Source organism: Micropterus salmoides, unplaced genomic scaffold (genome assembly GCF_014851395.1).
Source record: "Micropterus salmoides isolate LMB-PRFRI ecotype aquatic unplaced genomic scaffold, ASM1485139v1 Ms_hic_scaffold_8, whole genome shotgun sequence".
Classification (NCBI taxonomy): Eukaryota; Metazoa; Chordata; class Actinopteri; order Centrarchiformes; family Centrarchidae; genus Micropterus; species Micropterus salmoides.
The window spans coordinates 5,985,720-6,010,551 of record NW_024044570.1 but is presented as its reverse complement, the minus strand read 5'-3'; the positions used below and the strand labels follow the sequence as shown (position 1 = coordinate 6,010,551).

Sequence of the window (24,832 nt, the reverse complement as noted above, 5' to 3'; positions counted from 1 at the left end):
TTTTATTCTGAAAAGATGACTTTCAACATATAAAATCAGTTCTTGTCGGTTGTGTGATGTAGATGTGTTGCTGATCCTCTCAACAGTTTGTTCCTCAGACTGAAGCTTCTTCACTGGAAACATGAAGCTCAAACAGACTTTGCTGTCGTCACATGTAGAAAAATAAAAACCTCACAGTGGAAAGAAACGATGGCAACATACAAAGACTACAGGCAGTAAATGAACAGTCAGTAGCATCTCTTGCAGCTGTTCGCATTTAAAAAATCATCCAAGCAGCAGCAGCAGTGGCATCCTCATCCGGCGTTCTTGGAGCAGAGGCGGTGCAGGAACTTTTTTGAAGAAATTCCTGAACTCTGTGTTGAAGACGGTGTAGATGACGGGGTTGAGCGCACTGTTGACGTAGCCGAGCCACGTCACCACGCTCATCAGCGCTGGTGGGATATGGCAGTCCTGACAGCGAGCTCGCATCGTGTGAAGGACAAAGAAGGGAGTCCAGCAGAACAGGAAGGCACCTGCAGGAGGAGAAGAAGAAGAAGAAGAATCAGAAGCTTTTCTACAGTAAGACAGAAACACCAAGAACATTTACTTTGCTTTTATCAGTAAAACTCCTTCTATCCACAGTCAGATATATCAGTCAGATATATCAGAGGGATATCAGTTTCATCTCTGAGCAACCGGTACTGAGATGTTGATGTAGGGGAGGATGTGTTTAGTGTCACGGAGGCTAAACACATCCTTGTGTTGTTGCGCTTGCTTGATCTTTACCTGTGTTACCTAAGTTGTTGAAGCAAGCAAAGTCAGCCAGAGGTTTCACAGACAGAACAGCTAGCTATAAATCTAAAATTCATGTAAGCAAACTAGATAACACCCTCGGAAATCTGTGTTTCTACCGGAATAAGTGCTCTTGCATGAATTGCTATCCAGCTTTGTTGGCTGGCTTGCCACCCAAGTTTCAGGCAACATAATGCTGCATGTGGTGGAGAGTGGAGTCGGTGTTGTGCTGCAGCTGGGCGAGCGGGCAACATAACCAGGCTCAGCAGCCTCTGTGGATGCATTAGCTAATGGCAGAGGTGAAGAGGATATTGATGGAGATAGCTAACAACTAAAAAAGAGAATGACTAAGCAAGAGGATGCCGAACCTTGGTGAGTGCTTTGTGAAATAAAAGGCTGCAAGATGCCCAACTGGCCTTCTTTCTGTGTACGCAGTTTGACTAGTTAGTCTTGTGTTGTTGCACTTACACCTACCAAATTACTTACATATTTTACAAACCTACCAACTTTTCTAAATACCTAAAAACATACCTAACAATGTACAAATTTACAGCTGGTAGATTACCTTCAGGTTGACACCTGTGTAGTCAGATTAGCTAATGAAGCAGAGCTTCACCCGCTTACCTACGAACTACTTTACTTACCAAACTCACCTATCTTCCAACCAGCTGACCTATTTATCTAACTACCAACCTAAAAACATACCTACCAGCCACCCAACAGAGTAGCCACCTTGTAATGTAGCAAGTAGCACTGCACACTGAAAATCGTGTCTGACCAAGCTTACGTAATAATTGGATTTCAGATTAAGAAGCTGCAGGATTAGCTGCTGTGTGCTAAAGAGAAGCACTTCTGCTCATTAGGACCAACACTTGCTGCTAATAATAGGCTGACCTTTTCTAACTGTTGTGTTAGTGCCTCTGAACAGACATCAGAGGTGGAGGTGTGGCGTTCAGGTACCTGGAGCCTCGGAACAGACATCAGAAGTGGCGGTGAGGCGTTCATGTGCCCATTATAACGCTATTCATGTAAGTGTATGAGGCTGATAGATGGATTACTTTTTACCTAAATAATGTTTGTGACATGTGTCACCAAACATGTTGCTGTTGGTTTTTCAGGCCCTCTTTGTTTCTCTGGAGGTCAAACACAGTAGACAGTCAAATCTTAAGCAGCAGTTGTAAAATAAAAAACAAGCTTGTGGACTTTGTCAGGTTCCACGTTCTTTCTGATGAAAGCTACAAGCTATAACACGTTGGCCTTATAATCAGTGTTGGGCTGTGAACGTATATTACTTACTGACTCTGTCTGACAAGTCACTTTGTTCAGTAACAGTTGTGTAAGGGATTCAGCTATTACATTACAGTTACTAATGCCTCTTTGATAATTTCACATTTTGGGGGGTCGCCTTATTTGCTGTTTTACCAGGAGTTGGAAGGTGGGTTGGTATCATTTTCGTATCTGTGAGTTCAGCCGACACCCTTGTCCAGAGTGTGTTAAGCTGGACAGATAATAAACAGATTAAACCTGACTTTAAACCTGAATTGGTTGCCCCCAACTAATTTTAGAATCGGACAAAATGTCCACCACATCTGCTGGCAATCTTTCACATGTAACCTGGAAAACACAGCATACCACACTCCTGGTACATTTTCTGGGTTTGTATCAAGTTTAATCCTTAAACCAGATAAAGTAATTACTGAAGAGGATATTAAAATTCATGTGACTACTGACAATGACAGCTTTAGTACTGCGTTTATCTCTCTATAAGATTCGATTGGCTTCTATCAGAACTTTCATAAACACACTCACTGTTTTAACCACACCCTCGACCTTGTTCTGGCAAATGGCATTTAAATTGAACATTTAATAGTCTTTCCAGAGAATCGTAACACTATTTAATAACTTTTGAATTCCTATTGCTGAACTACACACCATTAGGCAAATATTCCTACACTAGATGTCAATCTGATAGTGCTGCAGCTAAATTTAAGGTGGAAGTGATTCCATTGGCATTTAATTTTATATCATGTCTTAATAGAACAGCAGATTCCTATGCTAACTTCAGTCCCTCCCAAATTCATCATCTAGTTGACAGTGCTGCTGGCTCACTGCAAATGACACTCGATTCTCTTGGCCCTCTAAAAAAGAAAATAATAAAAATAAGGATGGTTAGCTCTATGGCATTCTACCCAGACATCCCTACTCGGCTGCTTAGAGAACTTTTACCCTTAGTTAGCACTTATTTACTAGACATAATCAATATTTCTTAACTAACAGGCTATGTACTACTGTCCTATAAAGTAGCTGTAATTAAACTTCTATTTAAAAATCCCACTCTTGATCCAGGGGTTTAAGATCCTTGAGAAAGCAGTCTCTGGTCAGTTGTGTGACTTTTTAAATAGCTTAGATTTAGAGTGCATTATAGCAGAGACAAACTGGTGAAAATTACAAATTATCTTCTAATTTCATCAGACAAAGGACTTGTGTCTGTACTTTCTTTTTAGATCTTAGTGCTGCATTCAACACCATTGGCTATCATATCCTATTACAGAGAGTCGAACATTTAAGTGGCATTAAAGGAACAGCACTAAGCTGGTTTAAGTCCTACTTATCAGATCGATCTCAGTTTGTACATGTTAACAATGAATCCTCCACGCACACAAAAGTTAGTCATGGAGTTCCACAAAATTCTGTGCTTGGGCCAAACATATATATACAGTATATATATGCCGTATACGAATATGCTTCCTTTGGCGATATTATCAGGAAACACCATAAAAAATTTGTTTGCTGATGATACCCAGTTATTTGTAGTGATCAAACCAGGCTGATGAATAAGTCCATTGAGACTCTTCAGCTGATCCAGAATGCTGCAGCACGTGGTTCTGACAGGAACCAGGAAAAGAGATCATGTTTCTCCTGTTTTACCTTCTCTGCATTGGCTTCCTGTAAAATCCTGAATAGAATTTAAAATCCTTCTGCTCTCCTACAAAGCTCTTAATGGTCAGGCACCATCTTATCTTAAAGAGGTCATAGTACCTTACTACCCAACCAGAGCACTGCGCTCCCAGAATGCAGGGTTACTTGTGGTCTCCAAAAGTAGAATGGGAGCCAGAGTGTTCAGCTATGAACCAGGTCCCAGTTTGGGTTTAAGAGGCAGACGACATCTCTATATTTAAGATTAGGCTTAAGACTTGCCTATTTGCTTATAGTTAGGTATCCCTTAGTTATGCTGCAAAAGGCCTCGACTGCCGGGAGACTTGATGCACTGACTTCCTCTCTTCTCCTCTCCATCTGTACGGATCCTTAGCCCATTAATGCATGTTGCTAACTTGACTTCTTCCCTCTCCTGTAGTTTTGTGCTCTCTCGTCCCTCTCCTCTCTCTTTCTCTCACTTTTATGGAGGTGCTTCTGCCTCCAGAGCGTTGGGGTCTTGATATGTGGTTGCAGGCCACCTGCTGCCCCCATGTTCCTGCTCGACCCCACCATCTTAACACATGGCTGTCCACCTTGAGTCTAGGCTCAAGGTTTCTACCTGTTAAAGGTGAGTTTTTCATTGCCACTGTCACCAAGTGTTTGCTCATGGTGGGAATTATTGAATCTGTAAATAATATTAAAGAGTATGGTCTAGACCTGCTATATAAGAAAAATGCAATGAGATATCTTCTGTTATGAATTGGCACACAAAATAAATAAAGTTTTACTGAATGTACTTAATCTGTGTGAAATCGCTCAGTTTGTTGGTTATCCAGCCTTGAGTGGTTGTGATGTAACTACCAGGAAGTAAACTCACCCACAACGACAGGAAGCACCTTCATGGCCTTCCTCTCCCGGCTGTTGATCTTGGCTGTCTTCCTCCTATGAGGATCGAACTTGATCTCTGCGAAGCTGACCGTCCGTACAGGGCCGTCTTTGTACTCTGGCGAGTGGAAGGGCCGGTCTGGGGATGGCAAGGTGGATGGCTCATCATTATCGATCAGCTCCCTCTCTATGATGGGCGGCAGCGGCGGTGGCAGTGAGGCCAGTGGTGGCAGCGCAGCGGCGGCCTCCTGCAGCTTGCGACAGGCCTGGATGCTGTTCTTCAGCTTAGCTTTACGCGCCTCCTCCCAGCGCCGCAGGCCACGGAACATGCCACAATACAGCAGCAGCATGATAGGACAGGGGATGAAGAAGGAGCAAACGGACGAGTACAGGACGTAGTCGTCATTCTCTAGTTTACACTCGCTGGGGTCGCGGCCTGGCACATTATTGATGAACATGACGGGTGAGGCTACGGCCATGGCCAGGAGCCAGGTGGCTGACAGTAGCACTGTCTGGCGCAGGTCCACGTGTTTCCTGTTGTAGTTGAGAGGGATTAACACAGCGATGAACCTGCAACAAGTGAGAAATTTTAGAATCCGCTGCACCTGAAATTAAATCACTGACCATCTGAACAAGCTGAGAGCTGCCAGGCTATTCAAGGAAAAATTTATACATGAGATTAAATGTTTGTCATGTTAGAGTTGATGGCGCTTTCTTAGGAAAAATCTCACATTTTTAAATTTGTTCTTTAGAAATAAGCACGATCTACTCGTGTCTCCTAGAGGATGTCCTGTTCATTACAGCGACAATATCAACAAATAACATCCTGATGATTTAGCGATTCTTACGGTCTTGCCACTAGAGGAGCTAAACACGTTTGTACTGAAGGTGGTGCTAAAAGGAAAGATCTGAAGTGTTTTTCCTTTGGGGAGCAGGAATATGACAAGGACATTTCAGGACAACCTTCATGCTAGTTTTTTATTGGAAATTTCACAAGGACACAAATCATAAGGGTTCATCAAGGGCGTAGGTGTATATACATTTATTTAAATAATGGTAGTATAACATGTTTAACCTTTGCATTGTTAATACACCAATCATAATGTTTAGTTTATTTTCTTCTGGTATACACTGTTGCATTTGTATCTTCATTATTTGGGTTACTCAGGATTTTTAATCCGTTCCACCTCATCACTACCAGCACTCATTATTATTAAACTATTTATCATTAAAACTCTGTTAATACTGTATAGTACTTTATTACTATATTCGATATTTATATATTATATATTTTTCTTATTTCTATTCCTTTTAAGCTTTGCCGAGTATCTGTTACAAAGAATTTCCGCTCAGGGATCAACAAAATATTCTGATTCTGATTTTCAGTTCTAGGGTCTGTTTAGGAAAATATTAACCTGAAAAACAAGGCTGCATAAAGCCTGACCTTAATCAGTAGTTTGAGCAATATGTATATCACCTGAGAGGTTAATCTCAAAAAAGCCCATGAAGCACTCACTACTGCTCGTTAAGCTTATTGCTGAGAGGTTGTAATAACTGAATGCAGCTCAGATGAGTGTAGAAACATTTTTATCATGTCCAATCTTCTTTCGTCTGGATGTTGATGGCTGGATGGTGAGAAAACAATGCTTAGAGGGCCTTTATTATTAATATAAACCTGAAACTAAAAGTGAGGGGGACAAAAATAGGATTTGAAAATTACACCCTTGGAGTTCATCATCTGAGGATCATGAAAGTTCACATCAGATTTTATGTCAGTCTTTGTCGAGATGTCTGTCTCTGATTGAGTGTTGAATGGATGGACTGAAAGCCCTGATACACAACAAAGAGCAAAATTTTCCATCCATCCATCGTCAACCGCTTATCGACGTACAGGGTCGCAGGGGGGCTGGAGCCAATCCCAGCTGACATCGGGCGAAAGGCGGGGTACACCCTGGACAGGTCGCCAGTCCATCGCAGGGCCACACATAGAGAAACAACCACTCACACTCGCACCTAAGGACAATTTAGGGTCACCAATTAACCTAGTCCATGTCTTTGGACGGTGGGAGGAAGCCGGAGCACCCAGAGAGAACCCACACAGACAGGGGGAGAACATGCAAAATCCACACAGAAAGGCCAGGGCAACCGGGGTTTAAACCCACAACCTTCTTGCTGTGAGGTGACAGTGCTAACCACTGTCCCACCGTGCCACCCAGAGCAAATATTTATTATAGTATTAAGTTTCTTTTGGACAAATAAAAAAAATGATTTAGTTAAACTTTGTTCCAAACTGACACAGGGCTCTTCTGCATTGCAGACAGTGAAGACAGTGACATGTCAGCCTGATGATCATCGCCTGTTTTTCCTTTCTTCCCTGTCAAATCTTTCCATCTTGTATGTTACATAATAACAACAATGATCATAATAATAAAAATACTCCATTTTCATTTCAGTTATGTTTGTAAAATAGTATTTAATAACAGTTTTTCCAAGTTCTGTTTAAACATCTGATGCAGATGAAGTAAAAAGACAAAAGTCCTGTGACCAGCTATTTCCCCCTGTTTCCAGTCTTTATGTTAAGCTGCTACAGGCAGCCAGCTGCTTCATATGTAATGGACAGACAAGGTTGGCATCAATCTACTCATCTAACTCTCTGCAAGAAAGCGGATATTCGTATTTCCTCAAATATTCCTTCAAAGTACTTTGATCAGGAGGATAAAAGAATGATCACCTTCCTACAAGAAATATCATTAACCGACATCATTCAGAGGCCCTTTGGATCAGGGGCCCCTGGTCCTGTTCAGTCATCCATCCATGAATGACAGCAGGTCATCAGTCCGTTTGATATAACCATCGAACCTCCACAGAGACCAGAAGTTTTTTCCCCTTCACCCTGTGGATAGCAGCAGCAGATGAAGTCTCTGCAGACCTTCAGGATCTGTTTCCTGCCCAGTCTGTTGAATTATTTAGACTCTGTCACACAGTTAAACCTTTAACCGCTGCCTCCTCCTTCAAAAAGCTTCAGATCATCACCATCAGTCTTCATTAGCTTCACTGCATCCATCAGTCTCTAATGTAATCATATTTTCTGGAGTTACAATGTCAGATTTGAGGAGCAGTCCTGCTTTTTAGCTTTTAGAGTTTCATCTTTCAACATCAGCCGAGAGATCAGATAATCTCATTGAGTCTCACTAACGAACGCAGAGCGATGCTGACAGTTCATCACCGCAGACGCATGCTTCATTTGGGGGCTTAAAATTGTTTGGCCTGCTCTGATATTTCTTCTTTTGGAGCTTTTACAGGAAACAGACAAAAGGTCATTGTCATATTTCCACATCAGAGTGGACTGTGTTGTGACTGTCTGACCCTGATGACCTTCAGATGGAGAGCTGAAAATCTCAGCGAGGTGTTCTCCGTGTCTTTGACAGACACCCCAGGGTTATGGTTTGATTAATCAGCTGCATGTTGCTGGATGACCCTGACCTGAGGCTGATTAAAGCGCTGGTTATTACACGAATTCTGTGAGTTACGACTGAACTTTGACTTCTTCCTTTTAATCTACTGCACAATTTCCTCTGATATTCCTGCAGGGGTTTTAAGGTTGCTGCAATCGTCTGCATGTAGATGGACTGCACGTACTGGGGTGCTTCTGACCACTCGAAACCCTTTACACTACACACCACAATCTTGCATTGATGCCAACTGCTAATCATACATCAGTGTGTGAGTAAGTGATAAAATTTAAATCCCAAGTACATATCTTCATTTTAGCCATGCTAGCTGCATGGCGCTAGGGATGTGGTCGGCCATTTTACCTCTTTGCCTTGTACAGACATTGGAAATCCCCAAATAATGAATCCTGTTGACTTTGTGATTCCCTGACTTTTCCTCTAGCGCCACCATCAGGTTGTAATTTGTGCTTTTGGGTAAAATGTTGGATGGCTTGCTATAAGAAATCCTTTTGTTCCTCTTGGGATGAATTGTGATAACTTTGGTGATTCTCTTACTTTTCATCCAGGCGTGAGTTTTATAAAATTCCACCCCTGTATAGTTCTCAAGAAGAAGAAGAAGATGTACTTTATTTTCTCTTTCTACTTTATTTCCACTGTAAAATTGCATTTTAACATGGGGGGTCTTTGGGTTTTGACTCGCTTTTGGAGCTGGCCTCGAGCAACCATTTGATGAACTGCAGGTTTTGGCTTAATTTTTCAGCCCCAGGTTGCCGCTTGGGTCAAACTTGTGGCTCAGGTTGCCCGGAAATCGGAAAGTCCTTGGGCAAGATACTGAACCCTGAATTGCCCCTGGTGACAGTTCCACCAGTTTATGAATGTGGGCGAATGTTAGTTTCTGTTTGAGCACTAAGGCTCAGTGTGTGAATGGTGAATATCATGTAGTGTAAAAGCGCTTAGAGTGGTCGAAAAGACGAGAAATGCGCTTTACAAATACGCAGTTACATACAACTAATGATTTCAACATTCATATTTTCACATAGACTAACCCACAGTTTACTTGTTTACTTGCACCTGTACAGGTGAGTACTGACCTGTCGATGCTGATGGCGCAGAGGTTGAAGATGGACGCGGTGCACAGCATCACGTCCATGGTCATCAAACAGTCACAGATGGTGGTGTTGAGTGTCCACATGCCGTCCTGGAACTGAAACCCAAACACATGCTCAGTATGTTCACTCATATTCAACATTAGCATTCAACTGTATGTACTGTACACACATAGACATAACAAATATACATCATGTGACTCTGAAGTACTTGAAGTACTATTTAAATTATACTTCTACTCCACTACATTTATTTGACTGACAATTCTGTCTGTTTTTTAGATGAATATTTAAGATCACCTTATAAAATAAGGCACATTTTTATAGAATAAAGTACCGAACAGTGTAAAGTGATTTAAATGAATCATCCTTTAACGCACCAGGAACAATTACTGCAATGACATACTATATAATAACAATTTTTTGCTTGGGTGCTTTTACTTTTCATACTTAAAATACATTTTGCTGAAAATTGTTCTGTACTTTTACTTAAGTAATTTATTTAGAAAAAATGTATAAAACAACAATCAGTAAGAAAAAATAAGGTACAAATGAACAAAGCATACATGAAATATACATACCGTACATTAGACATAATAAAAATATAAAATAAATAAATACATGAATGCAAGAGGGAAAATCTGAAAACACAGAGATATATATATAAAAAGATAACCTCTATAAAAAGCTCTTAAATGATTTATTGCAGAATTTATTAATTCACCCACAGAGCTGCAAAGCCTTTAATACGTCCATTAATTCACTTATAGTGGAGTAATTTTAAATTGTGGTATTACTATTTTACTTAATGATACTTTTTCCACCAGAGTGCAGAGGTCTGAAGAAGGACCCTGAGGGTGAAACTTGAATCAGCTGATCAGCAACTAGTTTCTGTGGTCAAATGTTTGTTGAGACGTTGAAACCAAAAACAGTTCAGATTACTAAACGCAACAAAGGTTGACGGTAAGGAGGAAACAGCAAAATATGATGAATGGATAAATATACACTCAAAGAAGACGAAACACAGCAAGGACAAAATAAACACTACTGACGGACTCATTTTGATTGTTTTCTTAAAATCCTTTGTTCCTGCGGGGCCCCTCGGCTGACCTCTGACCCCTGAGCCAACGTCTGGAGGGATGTACAGTACGCACTGTATTGAGCTTTGTTCTCTGAGCTCTGACAGACAAAGACTGATAGATTGGGATAGCTGGGAAAGATTGTTTTGTATTCAGTTAGTTAAACAAAAGATCAAAAAAGTGAGGAGTCAGGGGGGCGGAGCATCAGCAGAAGGTCAGCAAGAGTTCAGAGCTGACGGTTAAAGGGACAGTTCCGTGATTTTAAAACCCGGATCTTACTAACATGTTGGTTCCCTGTAGGACCGCAAACAGGAGCATAAACACTCCAATGTAAACATTAATAGATATGTAAAATTCATTAATAAAAACATGATCTTCATCAGCAGCGTTGAAACTTTCCATTTTTCTGTGCACGACTTGTCTTCTACGCCGACCTATAGGTCGATCTTGGCATCTGCTGATGAAGACTGTGTGATAAAGTCAAAAGCTCCAGAACAAGTGAGGAAAGTGGACCTTCAATGAAATGGTTGTTTCCAACAGGTCAACAATGAACTGTCAAACTCAACTTTTAAGCCAACCCGGATAAGAAGCTCTGGAGGCGATGAAATAGTTTGCAATTACCAAGACACTCGTCTCGGTCTGCTGATGAAGACTATGTGATGTGGTCGAAAGCTCCAGGGCAAATGGGTAGGCAGACCTTGAGATGAGATTGTTTCATCTGATACGTTTGAGCTGGTTTCTACAAACTGCAGCTGCCACTGAAGTTGTGTTAAGACTGTATGTTGATGAGGTCTTGGCTGTAAAAACATTGAACTGATCCTTTAAACCAGTGTTTCAAGTAAAAGTAGCAAAACCACAGTGTACGCTGTTATATGTAAAAGTCCTGCAATTAAAATCTTACTTAGTAAATAAGTATTAACATCAAAATGTCCTTGATTATGCAAAATAGCTCATTTCAGGAAAGAAAAACATTTTTACTGTATTATATATAATTAGTGACGCAATAATGTGTAAGCATCACTAATACTGCAACTGGAGAAGGTGGAGCTAATTTTAATTACTTTATCTGCTGGGTAGTTCAATCCATAATATTACATCATAAAGTATTAGTTGATTTCTATTTTTTATAAATCATCTGAATCTGCAAAGTAACTAATAACAGATGTTGTGAAATAAATGTAGTGGTGTAAAAAAGAACAATATTTGAGTCGAAAACACAGTGGAGAACAAGTATAAAGTAGCATAAAAGTATGTAAATAAGGTACAAGTAGCTCAAAATTGTACTTAAGTAGAGTACTTGAGTAAATGTACTGAAACTACTGGAGGTCACGAGAGGAATCTTCTTGGGTTGCCAGATTTGTGATTTTGTTTTTGTCAAGAAATAAGATAAAAACAAGTTTCTCTAATCTTTGCTTCATTTTTCACGTGAAATTTTGTAATTTTACTCTTTCAAGCCTCCAAAATTTTAATCTGAATTCCACTCAGAATTTATAGATGTGCAACTTGTGATGAGACACTGCTTTATATTCAGGTGTAACAAGCTATAAATGGCAATAAGTGAGGCTTGCACATGTTCAATCTCGCTGTCAGTCAAGATCCAAGCAACATTTGAGCATCAGATTTTGGTCCATGGTGAACTATTCACTTTCTAGGTCTCGACCCTTGAACCCTGTGAGGTCAGAAGTAAAGTAAAAATTACTTTGAGATTTTGTTGTTCTACTTTATTAATTCTCATCTGTTTTATTATTGATTATGCTGTGAGCTCATACTTGCTGTCACTTTCACCAAAAACCTCCCAGACGTCACTGATTAGTTTTGTTACTTTTCTGTGATCAGATTTTATGCATTTAAAAATCTATTAAAAAGCATTTTGTAACAACTTTTCCCAGGCAAACCTAAATTCTGCATGTTTGTATAATCTATTATAAATCATGAATGCAACACTTCAAATAAATCTTCATTTTTCAAGGAAACCCAGTTATAATGACAAAGGAAATGTGCCATTAATTCATTTTTGAAGCTAATAAGAGACTTTGGGAGGCTAAGAAATGGAACAAATATTACAATGTTTATATTTCCTGTGGCAGCTGAAAAAGTTAAACTTGCAACAGGTTTTGTACAGATGTGATAGTTTGAACCCCCCAATTTAGCATTTATAAATAGAAAATAAATGTTTGGCTTATAACCAGATATAAGGCCTTTTTGAGTGTTTATACTGTAAATGTATTTGTCAACAACTTTAACTCCTCCCGTGATGGTATATAACGACTGTCAACATAGTGTAACCTTAGTCCTTACACATTATATTTTTGGGTTACTTTTTTAAGTTTATCATCCTAATATATGTTGCTTATAAAACTGTACAGTATACTGTGGTAAGATGTATGTTTTAGTGGGAGTAAGTAAGTAATTAAGATTATTATTAGTAATCATTTCATTATCATTTGTCGCACTTAACTGTTAATTATACTATTATTAATTAATTTATTATTGTATATTTTACTGTATTTATTACTGTATTTATAATTTGTGTAACATTCAAGTTGCCATTTCATTCCAACTTGGCTCGGAGCAGACTAATTTTGGTTCCTACCTGCCATTGTTTCTGAGGGGACAGTGTGTTGTAGACACAGAGAGAGAGAGACGTGCAACAACAGCGTGAAGTTGTGTGTGTACAGTTATGCCATCTTGGTGTTGAATTAAAGCAGATTATACAAGAAGGAAGTGTAGCCGCTTATTAGCCACAGGCCCGTAGGACAGGAGAACACTACCAACCAAGAAATTAGAGTTACAAGAGTAGATGTAGTTGTGATTATATAACATACAAGCAATTGCTTAAAGTGATGTACATTATTAAAACAAATGTCTTTATATCTGCTTATAACTTCAGTGAGAACATCATGAATAGAGAGAGAAGAAGCCCAAACACCAGTAGACAGTTTCACAAAGACAGACTTTGACTCTCACACTTCAGACAGACGTCTAAATCAATTGCGCAAAGCTGTCTAGTTCTTGACTATCTTAAAAAGAACAAATTTGCCGTGAAGTCTGTAACATAATAAAATAACACTTTTTTAAACTAAGAAAAAATCCAGTTACAAGTAAAACGATTGCTCTTCCTTCAGAATAACAAACCTACTCTGGGTTCCTTGTTGTCACTTGATGTATTATCTTTTAACTACCTTAGCCTGTGTGCCTGTGTGTGTTCTGTGTTTTTACCTGGCTGCAAGACAAATTAAAAGTCAAAACTGAAGTTGATACCCGATCCAGAGATTGCACTGTTTGGGTTTTTGTGTTTCAATTCAAAGTACTACTTTTATGAGTCTGTAAGTCAGATACTACACATTAAGACCTGGTAAATTACATTTGGAAAAGGTTCAATTCATCATGATGCACAGTCTTAATACATTTTCTGGTATATGGCAGCCATTTTTGGATCATCTTGCTCGATATGACACTGCACCTGACCAGCAACAGAATGTGCCGTCAATCTCTCTCTTGGAGTATTTGTGCTAAGATCCATCCATCCATTCATCGTCAACCGTTTATCCTGCGTACAGGCTCGCGGGGGGCTGGAGCCAATCCCAGCTTACATTGAGCAAAAGGCGGGGTACACCTTGGACAGGTCGCCAGTCCATCACAGGGCCTTGTGCTAAGATGTGTTGTGAAATTCAATATTTTCTTTGAATACGCCTGGTTTGTTTGTTTGTTTCTCTTCTTTTTCAACTCTGTTTTCTGTCTATTTCTGTATTTCTGTGTATTATGAAAAATACTAACACAAATATTAAATCTCAGCACAGTGCAGGATTGTTTCAGCAGTATATTTCCAAGAGGTTATTTTGCTCTCTAAAAACTCTCTCCCTTCTCATCACTCGCTCCACAACATGTGAGAAACCCACAAATTATGAGCCATGTTTTGTCTGTATTTTGTGATCAGCAGGTGTCACTTTATTACTTCATCTAAATATTTCCATTTTCTCCTATACTTCTTACTCCAGAAAAAAATATTGTGCTTCTTACTCCACTGCATTTATCAGTTGACTTTAGTTACTTTGCAAAATCAGATTAGAAATATAAAATATAATCAACAAATAAATTACAATGTATTAATACAGTAATTAACATTAACTCCACCTTTACCAACACATTAATGCATCAATAATTATAATCCAAAATGCCATTTGACCTCTTAAGTACTTTTATTTTTGGTATTTAAAGTATATTTTGAATGACCTTTTTAATGCCTTACTGTGTTATTAGGCCTACTACATTTTACTCATGTTACCACAATGCAATTCATTTTATCTATATATTTTATTTGTATATTCCTGTTTCATGTTTGTTAATGTTTAATCACACTTTTATTAAGACACAGTAAATGTGGACCATCGTCCCTTTAAGGAATTTAAGAGATGAAGGTTTCTTACTATTTGGTGCATCCGGTTCACTTTTTCATTGATCCCGTGTGGAGTAAAAGCTTTTCTGATATCCCTGTTCTTATTGTTGCTGTTTTTCTCAGCCCTTTTCATGTCTTTTACTATGTTTTTATTGCATTTATGTTTGCCTTACAGCAAAAGAAATTCCTCTTGTGGGACGATAAAGACCTGAATGATGAGAACAAACAAATATCTAGTGTAAAAATTCCTGTTGTTTCTTCCTGTTTTATGAGCACGATGAAACTGAAGCCCATTAATTTACCCACACAATACAATAATAATGTAATTAAGGTACTTTTAATGGGATTAGGGAGAAAATTGATGGACATATTAATACATTATGATATTGGAAGGAGTGATAATAATTTATTTGTGTGGTTTTAGGGATCTTTATGGTATAAAAACATCTTACCAAGTGATGATTAAATGACATGACAGCCATCCCTACCTTCATTTTTAATCAATGTCACCATTTATATTTGAATGTCATGCTTTGTGGTTCATTTTAAGAGGTTTTTAATTATTAAAAACCCTTTTAACCCCAAGCATATAATCAATTTAAACACCCAATAGACACAATCGATCCATTAATTAATGGATTGAGCTGGTGTTGCTGCATTTAGAGTGTAAAAGACAGAAAACATGTTAGCAGCAGATGACTAATATAGCAATTAAGAGGAAAGCATCATGTGCCCCTTGACACTGATTTAATTTGATGATTGAGGGCTCTGGCAATTGAGTTGTTTTTAAGAGGTTTAATTCTGCATCTATTAGCCTACATAACTAACTCCTTAATGAAAATTATGTCTTGGTGTCCTGTAGCTTAAGAAAAAAGGAAGCACCCATTTGATTCTAGCATACTTAACTTGTTAATTTTACTTTTAAACGTGTTTTTAAGGGGCTTGGTTATTGCTGTTCCAAATGAATGGATGTCTACCACCTTAATCTAAATTAAGGTGTTTGCTGCGTTTTCATGGCTAAATTAAAGTTTATTTTTGTGTTTAAGGGCTTTTTGTTAAATGGTGAGAAGTTCCGTTAAGAGGTCGGCTCTTAAAAAGAGGTTTGAAAGGAAAATGTTCCAATGAATCCATAACACCTGCTGTGCAGAGACCCGACAGACCCGCACCTGAACTCTGAAGTCATGCAGCTCTGTGTGGCCCCTGAAAGAGTCGGGGGGGCTCTGGTCTGGATGCAGCTGTGGGGTAAACATCTAAAGTAGTCAAACCACAGACGGTTCAGGTGCTTACCTCGGAGTAGACGAAGAGCGGCAGCACGAGCACAGCCAGCATCAGATCCGCCACCGCCAGACTTACGATGAAGTAGTTGGTGGTGGTCTTCAGTGCCTTCTCGGTGAACACGCTCAGACACACTAACATGTTCCCGCAGATGATCACTACGATCAGCAGCACCCCGAACAGCAGGGCCGGCACGTTGTGTCCCCTCGCGGCCGCCTCCGGCGACGCGGCCGCAGCGCTCAGGTTGTCCGCCATGTCCGCCGCGGCTCCTCCGCTCCGTCCCGGTCCGAGCCGCAGCAGCGCGGCCAGCGGGCTCTCATGAAGGCCGGGCAGGACTCTGGTCTCCGAACTGTAATCTCATCATTGTGTCATGGAGACGACTCTAGGCCAGACTCTACTGTGGAGCTCCAAAGCGCTCCGGCGCACACTTTACGCAAAATACACCGCGTAAAACAGATTGGAACCCGGGGAAGTTTGGTCTTATTTACAAAATAAAAAAGAAATTTACAGTTAACTCATAATTATAAAATAGATACGGATAAAGTTCCGTGTCTTCTTCTTAAGAAAGAACATTTTGTGTCGTAAAGATGACAAAACTCAGAAATAGCCTATCAGGCGTACGTAGTTGACCAGAAGCGCATTAAAATCCTGAAATCATTAGAAAACTTAGGAGGAAATACATGTCTCCTCAGGTAACAAGTCAGGTTTTTGAGTGGCGACTAGTCTCTGCGGTCTGACAGCGGTATAAGTGCGTCGATCTGCGGGGGATGCAGCTTCGGTGAGTTCACCTGCAGCCTGTTAAAGGCCATCGGGGCCAAATTAGCCGATTAAAGCTGCTTATCAGCTGCGCTTTACGATGTCCTTCAGTCCTTGAGCTCTAGCAGGAGATTGTCCATCTGTCTGTTAGTCTGTCTGTTCATCTGTGTGTGTGTGTGTGAGAGAGAGAGAGAGAGAGAAAGAGAGAGGTGCGGCCTCTGCAAAAAATATCCACAACTTTATTTAACAGTTAGGCTAATTGATGGACAGCAAAAATGTAGGCCTAGGCTATACTTAGACTACTGCATATAAGCTACAAATACTACAAGAATCCTCTGAATTTATTTCCTTTCACATTAATTAAGGTATTTTAATGGACTTTTTGAAATTAACAGAGAGATGAATGGATTACGGAATTAAGAAGTAGTAGGCTAGTCAATCATTAACAATAGAGGTGATTAAAATTAAGAAGGTTAGCAAAAATACACTTGCTAGCATCAGAGCACTTTTGTTTGTTTATGTCACCACATGATCCTTATTCATGCTCAACATCCCTTACCCACTAGCGGATCTACACCCCCTAAGATTTTCAGAGTAAAGGCCTCAGAGAGATTTGGAGGCTAAAACATGTTGGTGGGATATTTTTTGCAGTGTCGAGTGAAGGACTATGGGTCAAACTGGGCAGAGAGCTGCAGGCAGAGAAGAGGAATCCCCCAGACAGCAAACTGCAGGAATCCTCTGCTGCTGTTTAGTGTCAACATCTGGATTTATTTAAGAGACTGGACAATGTTTGCTAAGGTGTAATTAGTGGTTGCAAGTGTGCTTGACATGAACTCTGAAGTGTTAAGATTGGGTGATTGTTGAGTGGGTGTTGTGTTGTTGATACCTCGTTAGGGTGGTTGTTGAGTGGGTGTTGTGTTGTTGATACCTCGTTAGGGTGGTTGTTGAGTGGGTGTTGTGGTGTTGATACCTCGTTAGGGTGGTTGTTGAGTGGTTGTTGTGATGTTGATACCTCGTTAGGGTGGTTGTTGAGTGGTTGTTGTGTTGTTGATACCTCGTTAGGGTGGTTGTTGAGTGGTTGTTGTGTTGTTGATACCACGTTAGGGTGATTGTTGAGTGGGTGTTGTGTTGTTGATACCTCGTTAGGGTGGTTGTTGAGTGGGTGTTGTGTTGTTGATACCTCGTTAGGGTGGTTGTTGAGTGGGTGTTGTGTTGTTGATACCTCGTTAGGGTGGTTGTTGAGTGGGTGTTGTGTTGTTGATACCTCGTTAGGGTGATTGTTGAGTGGGTGTTGTGTTGTTGATACCTCGTTAGGGTGGTTGTTGAGTGGGTGTTGTGGTGTTGATACCTCGTTAGGGTGGTTGTTGAGTGGTTGTTGTGTTGTTGATACCTCGTTAGGGTGGTTGTTGAGTGGGTGTTGTGTTGTTGATACCTCGTTAGGGTGGTTGTTGAGTGGGCGTTGTGGTGTTGATACCTCGTTAGGGTGATTGTTGAGTGGGTGTTGTGTTGTTGATACCTCGTTAGGGTGGTTGTTGAGTGGTTGTTGTGTTGTTGATACCTCGTTAGGGTGGTTGTTGAGTGGTTGTTGTGGTGTTGATACCTCGTTAGGGTGGTTGTTGAGTGGTTGTTGTGTTGTTGATACCTCGTTAGGGTGGTTGTTGAGTGGGCGTTGTGGTGTTGATACCTCGTTAGGGTGATTGTTGAGTGGGTGTTGTGTTGTTGATACCTCGTTAGGGTGGTTGTTGAGTGGTTGTTGTGTTGTTGATACCTCGTTAGGGTGGTTGTTGAGTGGTTGTTGTGGTGTTGATACCTCGTTAGGGTGGTTGTTGAGTGGTTGTTGTGTTGTTGATACCTCGTTAGGGTGGTTGTTGAGTGGTTGTTGTGGTGTTGATACCTCGTTAGGGTGATTGTTGAGTGGTTGTTGTGATGTTGATACCTCGTTAGGGTGGTTGTTGAGTGGTTGTTGTGGTGTTGATATCTTGGTAGGTGATACATGCTTAAGGTGGTTGATGGGGTATTTCTCGTGTTGATACAAGGTTAGGGTGGTTGCTCAGTGGTTACTGTGGTATTGGTATGGATGGGTTAGTTGAGTGTTGTGGTTGCCACAGTAATATTCCAGAAAGAGATGGAGTTGGTTCACTACAAACAGATATATTAAACATTTTAATTGTAATCAATGTAATTACATACTTTGTAGTTCCTTTAGATAAAAAATAAAAATAAAAAGTGGCTAAAAATAATCCTCAGAGTGAAGGAGGTCACACGGAGTCCCTGAGGGAAACTGATCGGGCAGACAGGCTGTTGGTCTCCTCTGCGGATCTGTGTTTTATGCTAATTAGACGTATAAACGGGTATGAACGAGTATGATGATTGATGAATGATTCAGATCCAAAGTGTTTGTCAGGACGTCAGAGCACAGCTGCTGTTTTAATCCAGTCTGTCAGAAATCACTGCCGCCGGTCAGACTGAACATCTGAACTGGGTCAGTCTGCCACTCAAGAGCTAAGATCAAATGAGATGATGCAGTCACACAACCTCACCTGTTTTCAGGTGAAACTGTTCTCAGACTAGTGGTTTAATTTTGTCATTGTTTTGGTGGAGGGATCTTCTCTAACCTGTTAAACTCATTGAATTGCGTGTCATTTTATTGAGAAATTAAGTTATTAAAGGAAAATTCTTGTGTTTTATGCTTTTATCCATCAAGGGAGCGTATTTTCTGGTTCAGTTGAAATTTGAAATACTTTTTCTTTAGCTTTTACTACTGTAAATCCTTTAAACATTCACACTATGAATCTGCATCAGAAAAAAGTAATAAATACATAGATAAATTAATTAAAAACATTTTTATATATTCAAATAAGTAAAGTAATAAGTAGCCATTAAACTGTCCAGAAACCCATTTCTATCTATTATATAGTCTATAAGAAGCATGAAAAACAACAAGTTTTAGAGTGTTTAATAACCTGATGAGATGACATTTTTACAGCTGGATCAAGTATCTTATCAGTCCAAGAATGTCAAATTTAATTATAAATATTAAAAAAGACTGTCACATACAATTTACAAAAAATAAAACTGAGCTGTTAAATGAATATATAGTTGGGGAAATTTGGACTTATGACTCAAATGGGATCAAATAATCATAATAGCAATATTTTTCTGACATGTTTCTGTGTCAGGACAGGGTCAAATCTTTTGCCACATGTTTTATCATTTTCCCACTGCTGCGGCCCTCCAGTTTGCTTCAGGATCCAACAGATGCTTCAGCATCTTCCTCCTCCTCTTCCTCCTCCATCATCACATCCCTCCATCCTGACTCTCCTGCCTGTGGCTTAGAGCAGAAGGAGCAGAGAACAGAGAAGAGGAGCGAGGATCAATGCTGTTAGTCTTGTGATATACGTTACTTCCCTTTTACCAACATGTAAGCAGCTGCAACTTCATTGTTCACTTTTAAGTCTTCTTCACTGCAATAAACTCACCAACTTGCAACATTACAGAACTTTTGGTACGAGGTGTTCGCAGTTATATTTGACAAATCAGGCAAGTCCTCCAACCTAAATGACAAAATAGGTCTTTTGTCAATGACAAACAATGTTAGTTGAAATAAAACACGTGATAAACGTTGAGAAACTGTCGCAGTTTGGTTAGGTTTAAGCAACAAAACTACTTGGTTTAGGTAAACATCATGGTTTGGTTTAAAATAAGTACATTATGGATATACTCACCTATACCTGGAGTACCTTTATACCAGTCTATAAAAATAAAACATAACAATAGACAACATTTAAAATCTCAGTTAAACAAAACATTAATTAATATACTTCCTGTCACAGTACATCCTGTGTCCAGTCACATGATGTGACAACCGTGTGTAAAGCACAGGGCATGATTTTGTTTTGTTATATTTAATTTTGTTTTGGTAGTAATCACTTTTACCAACATTGGTCTTCTTCTTCAAGGTCCCCTGAAACCTCCTGAAGGACCATGGAGACTCTTCGTTGTTCGCTGGAACAAGACACTGGAACCATCTCAAGGGCCCCTGTAACCCCATTAGGACCATGGCCTTTTTCCATGACCCCTGGAACCTCTACTCAAACACCTATCTTACCCCCTCAAGGATCCCAGGAAAGCCACAAGCATGTACCATTCAAGAATACAGGGGAACCTCCCAGACGATCCCTGGCATCCTCTCAAGGACACCATGAACCTTTTTAAACACACCTACTGTAGAATTCTCATTCTTTTCCTTTATATTGACTGCCTCTTTTCATGTGTGCATGTCTTCAACTGATTCTCTGCAAGGTTTTACAGACTGAAGTTCTCTGCTGCCACCTGCTGCTCCGCTTTAAACATCACAGTAACAAAAACACAACAACTGTATTTTCCTTTGCAATATTTTATATGTGGAACTTCCTAATCCTTGTAACCAGACCACATGTGCATATTGAGATGGACGTTCTGCACAAAAATCTTATCATTCGGGAGTTCTGGAGCTCTCTAATATCTCACAGGTTTAACATACAGTGTTTCAGAAAATAAAAAGATACTGCAAACATGTTTTCAGTCTGTTTTAAAACAGAATTAGCAAATGAGCAGAGATGCATCTAGTGGGGTTAAACACCTGGAGAAGCCAGTAAATATAATCCTGAACTAAGATACTGAGCTTGTCGAAAAACAGCAGAAGCTTCTAAATCAACAACATAAACTTTGAAATTAATTGAAGTGATGAAACTGAAGAAGACAAGCAGCCTCTGCTCAGAAGCCTCACGTGTCAGAAATGGTTCAATTTAGTTTAAACAGGTGTTTAATTTCCGAGGATTTGGCAGCTTGTTTCAAAGACACTGAAGTTTGTTGTGAAGTCATGTGACAATACATCCCTTCATGATGTCATCACTCGTCCAGGCCGATGAAGCGGTCACTGAGCAGGAAGTGAGGTCGGAGAAGGGAAAGGATGGGGCCCCGCGGGGACCCGGCCAGGCTGTATGCCTCATCTACGCTCACGCCGTGGGACCGCAGCGTCCGCAGGGCGCTGCCACAGCTTTCCCTCCCGCCACACGACGTCACCAGGATGATGCTGAGAGGGGTGTCCAACATGCCGAACCTCCGCCGCATCTCGCCCAGCTGAGACGAGAAACTCTGCAGAGGAGGAGTGTGAATTATCAGCTTTGGGAAAAGTCTGAATCACAAAGTAAAGATGGGTAGATTAGCAGGATGTTGCTGTGAGCACCTGAGAGGCCTGTTGGCTCGGGCCAGCGTCGGGCCGGATGATGGCGTCCCCGCAGAACATGACTCTGAGCTGCTCTGATGGACAGGAAGCTATCTGCTGGTCCAGCATCACCGAGAGAACACCTGGACCAATGACAAGGAGACCAAGTCACCTTCTAATATCACACTCACTGATCAATACTTGTTAAACTGAACTTTTAGGAGGAAACTACACAAGATGAAAAGGGTCCAAAATCTCATTATTATTATTATATAATTTCCTCTTCAACCATCTTTCAGATTCCGGCATCTGACAGAGACTGATCAGCAGTCAGCAGTAAAAACTCCTGGAGGTTCACATCCGTCACACATTAGCTCTAATAAATGACAAAAGAAGAAGAAACTTCCTGACCATTCTGTGATGCCTGCAGCGCCTCGTTTCTGTCTGTTGTCAGGAAGAGCTGCACGTTATTTTTCAGTAAACTCTCAATGAAATCATCCTCGCTGGCGAAACAGAACCTGCCGACATCGAGGCCTGTAAACAAGAGTGGCGATGACATCATAACAGGAAGTCAACAATGCAGTCACCAACAAGCCTGCAAACTCCAACACTGATCAACTGCTGACTGTAATCTGTCTTCTGAAGGTTAATGTGAGATTACCGTAATGTCTGGTGCTGCTGCTGCTGGTTAAAGTGAGATTACCGTAATGTCTGGTGCTGGAGATGATGCGGGAGCTCTGCTGCTGTTGCTGGCTGTCAGTGGTGATCAGGATGACGTCAAACAGCAACGATTCGGCAGGATTTTGCTCCAGCAGACGTTCATTCACTCTATGAAGCGCCTGAAAAATAAAACATGTATATGAATTAAGATTAGCTGGTGTTCTTATTGTACCCCATCTGTGGCTCTCAGCTCCAAGCCCCTTGGAGATGTAAATCTTAAAAAACGCACACATTAATCAAACAGGAGGAATTAGATCAATCCACATCTGGCGCTCTGGTGAGCATTTGGGGCAGCAGGACAGTGTATTTGGGACTGAGTCAGGATAAACTACAGTGTGTATGTTCATAATGAAGGGACATGTCAACCAGTGAGGAAGTTACTGGTCCCAGCCAAGAAATAGTCTGGCACAAAACCCCCCAGAAAACTGAAAGTTGTTGTTTTTACGCCTCAGTTTTTGCACAAATTAAACAAACAAGATGCAATGTAATAAAGTAGTGAGCCACAGAGGTGATGCTTGGTAGATTTTGTTTCTTTTGGACATATCCAGACTAGTAGTTTCCACCTGTTTCCAGTCTTTATGCTAAGCTACACTTACCGGCTGCTGATTGTGGGCTTATATTTAAAAAGACAGATATGTCTGGTATTGATGTTTGCACCTAACTGTCATGAACAGGGGGAACATTATGGCGCAGGGACATGTGAACAAGTGCAACAGTGAGGCTCACTGATGTGTTTTTAACAGTTTTTGAACAACAATGGAGCTCTATAGCACAGAGGAAGAAGATACATCAGGCTTTGGATAAACAGCTGGATCAATTAAACTTCTGTTTGGGTCTGCACGTGGAATTTGTTGACAAGAAGAAAAATATTGAACATCAGCATACTTACATTTTAAATACCTGACGAGAGAGACTTCTTCAGAATAACAGGATTTTGTTCATAGAAACAATTTGGCATGAATGAATATCAATAAGCTCACATACATGCAAATAAGGTAGGTAATAATTTTATCCACACACACACAAGATTTAAATGTATGTATTTTAGTTTTAAATTCTGACCTTCAGCAGTGGGAAAGCCAAACCCACTCCGTATACGTCATCGCCACCATCATCATCAGCTTCACATTCAAACAGTGCGCGAGATGTTACAGCGACCACCACTGCAATATCAGCATCTTTCTGCAAAGGAGACACAGAACCTGCATCTTTATCTGCACTTTTTATCTGACCTGTAAATCAGAACCAACATGCAACCAAAACAGAACCTATATGAAATGACCAGAAGACCACCACACAACCAACATGGAACAATACAATATGATTAAAATAACAGATTTTGAAGTGAAAGATAAAATTCGTGAAAAAACACCATGCTATTGTACATTTTCTCACACAATAATTTTGTTTGTTCTGTGCAGACAGACTCTTTTGAGTTTTCACAGACACTGCTCCAATTTTTCCCGAACGCCAATTTCAAAATGTTCAATTTTAGCATTGCGTCACTAAATGGTGAAAATATGTCACAGTTAAAAAATGACTGACTGTGTGTTTTAAATGATCAGGCCTCGATCATAAACTCGGCATATGTTACATACATTATACAGCCATTTTCCCCATATAATTTAAACTTTTAAAAACACGTTTGACATTTTTTTCCACTTGACGGACGTTTGTAAGCTTCAAGAGGTCACACACTTTAGTGCAATAATGGACTGCATGTATAAATTAATATGAGCTTAATCTGCCGACAACACCTGATTTATATAAGATAAGATTTACGCTATGCTCTATTATATAATTATAGTAGCAGTAACGACAAAACGTGACATTAAAATACGTAACTATTTACATGTAATCTGGTGGAAAACTGACAAATGGCAAGAAATAAAATGTGATATTTCTAATCAATGTCCGGGCTGGGTGGCAGTGTTTTTTTTTATTTATTTTGCAGGCAGAGGGTCTAACTTGCTTTACTTGTCTTTCAGGATAGGACATTCCTAAATAACTTGCCCCTGGTGAGTCTTACCTGCTTCACGTCGGTGTTCAGGATCGTGGAGACCATCTCTGCAGGTTTTAAAGAGTCTTAACAGGTGAATCTAAGAGACCTGCTCGCCGTCACAACATCGCTACCCCTGAACCTGCTGTCAAACTAACTTACTCCGAAGTTCCTCCAGAAACACAGACCCGCCTGTTCGGGTTCCGCCTTCCTGACGTTCGCTTTAAGAGCGCAACGTGATGGCGTCACTTCCTTGTTTGCCTACCACTGG

At 40.3% G+C, this 24,832-nt stretch overlaps 2 protein-coding genes across 2 annotated transcripts; both read right to left on the bottom strand.

The window, feature by feature from the left end:
• Positions 1-16,710, bottom strand: LOC119893082 (D(4) dopamine receptor-like). Its single transcript, XM_038705011.1, has 4 exons — positions 15,893-16,710; positions 9,116-9,228; positions 4,565-5,142; positions 1-512 (listed from the first exon to the last, which is right to left on the bottom strand). The coding sequence occupies exons 1-4, from the start codon at positions 16,133-16,135 to the stop codon at positions 265-267; spliced, it is 1,182 nt and encodes a 393-aa protein (XP_038560939.1). The 5' UTR covers positions 16,136-16,710; the 3' UTR covers positions 1-264.
• Positions 16,711-21,016: 4,306 nt separating this feature from the next.
• Positions 21,017-24,832, bottom strand: LOC119893414 (cytosolic 5'-nucleotidase 1A). Its single transcript, XM_038705545.1, has 6 exons — positions 24,592-24,832; positions 23,625-23,744; positions 22,546-22,681; positions 22,254-22,376; positions 21,864-21,985; positions 21,017-21,772 (listed from the first exon to the last, which is right to left on the bottom strand). Exons 1-6 carry the CDS (start codon positions 24,625-24,627, stop codon positions 21,527-21,529), a joined length of 783 nt encoding a protein of 260 aa, XP_038561473.1. The 5' UTR covers positions 24,628-24,832; the 3' UTR covers positions 21,017-21,526.

Coding starts and splice junctions, on each gene's coding strand:
- LOC119893414 (XM_038705545.1), bottom strand. CDS start 24,627: ATGGTCTCCACGATCCTGAACACCGACGTGAAGCAG. Junction 22,377..22,545: donor CTCCAGCACCAGACATTACG/GTAATCTCACTT, acceptor TCTTGTTTACAG/GCCTCGATGTCGGCAGGTTC. Junction 21,986..22,253: donor GCTGCAGGCATCACAGAATG/GTCAGGAAGTTT, acceptor TCATTGGTCCAG/GTGTTCTCTCGGTGATGCTG.
- LOC119893082 (XM_038705011.1), bottom strand. CDS start 16,135: ATGGCGGACAACCTGAGCGCTGCGGCCGCGTCGCCGGAGGCGGCCGCG. Junction 5,143..9,115: donor TGCGCCATCAGCATCGACAG/GTCAGTACTCAC, acceptor CACTTGTTGCAG/GTTCATCGCTGTGTTAATCC. Junction 513..4,564: donor GGTGCTTCCTGTCGTTGTGG/GTGAGTTTACTT, acceptor CTCCTCCTGCAG/GTGCCTTCCTGTTCTGCTGG.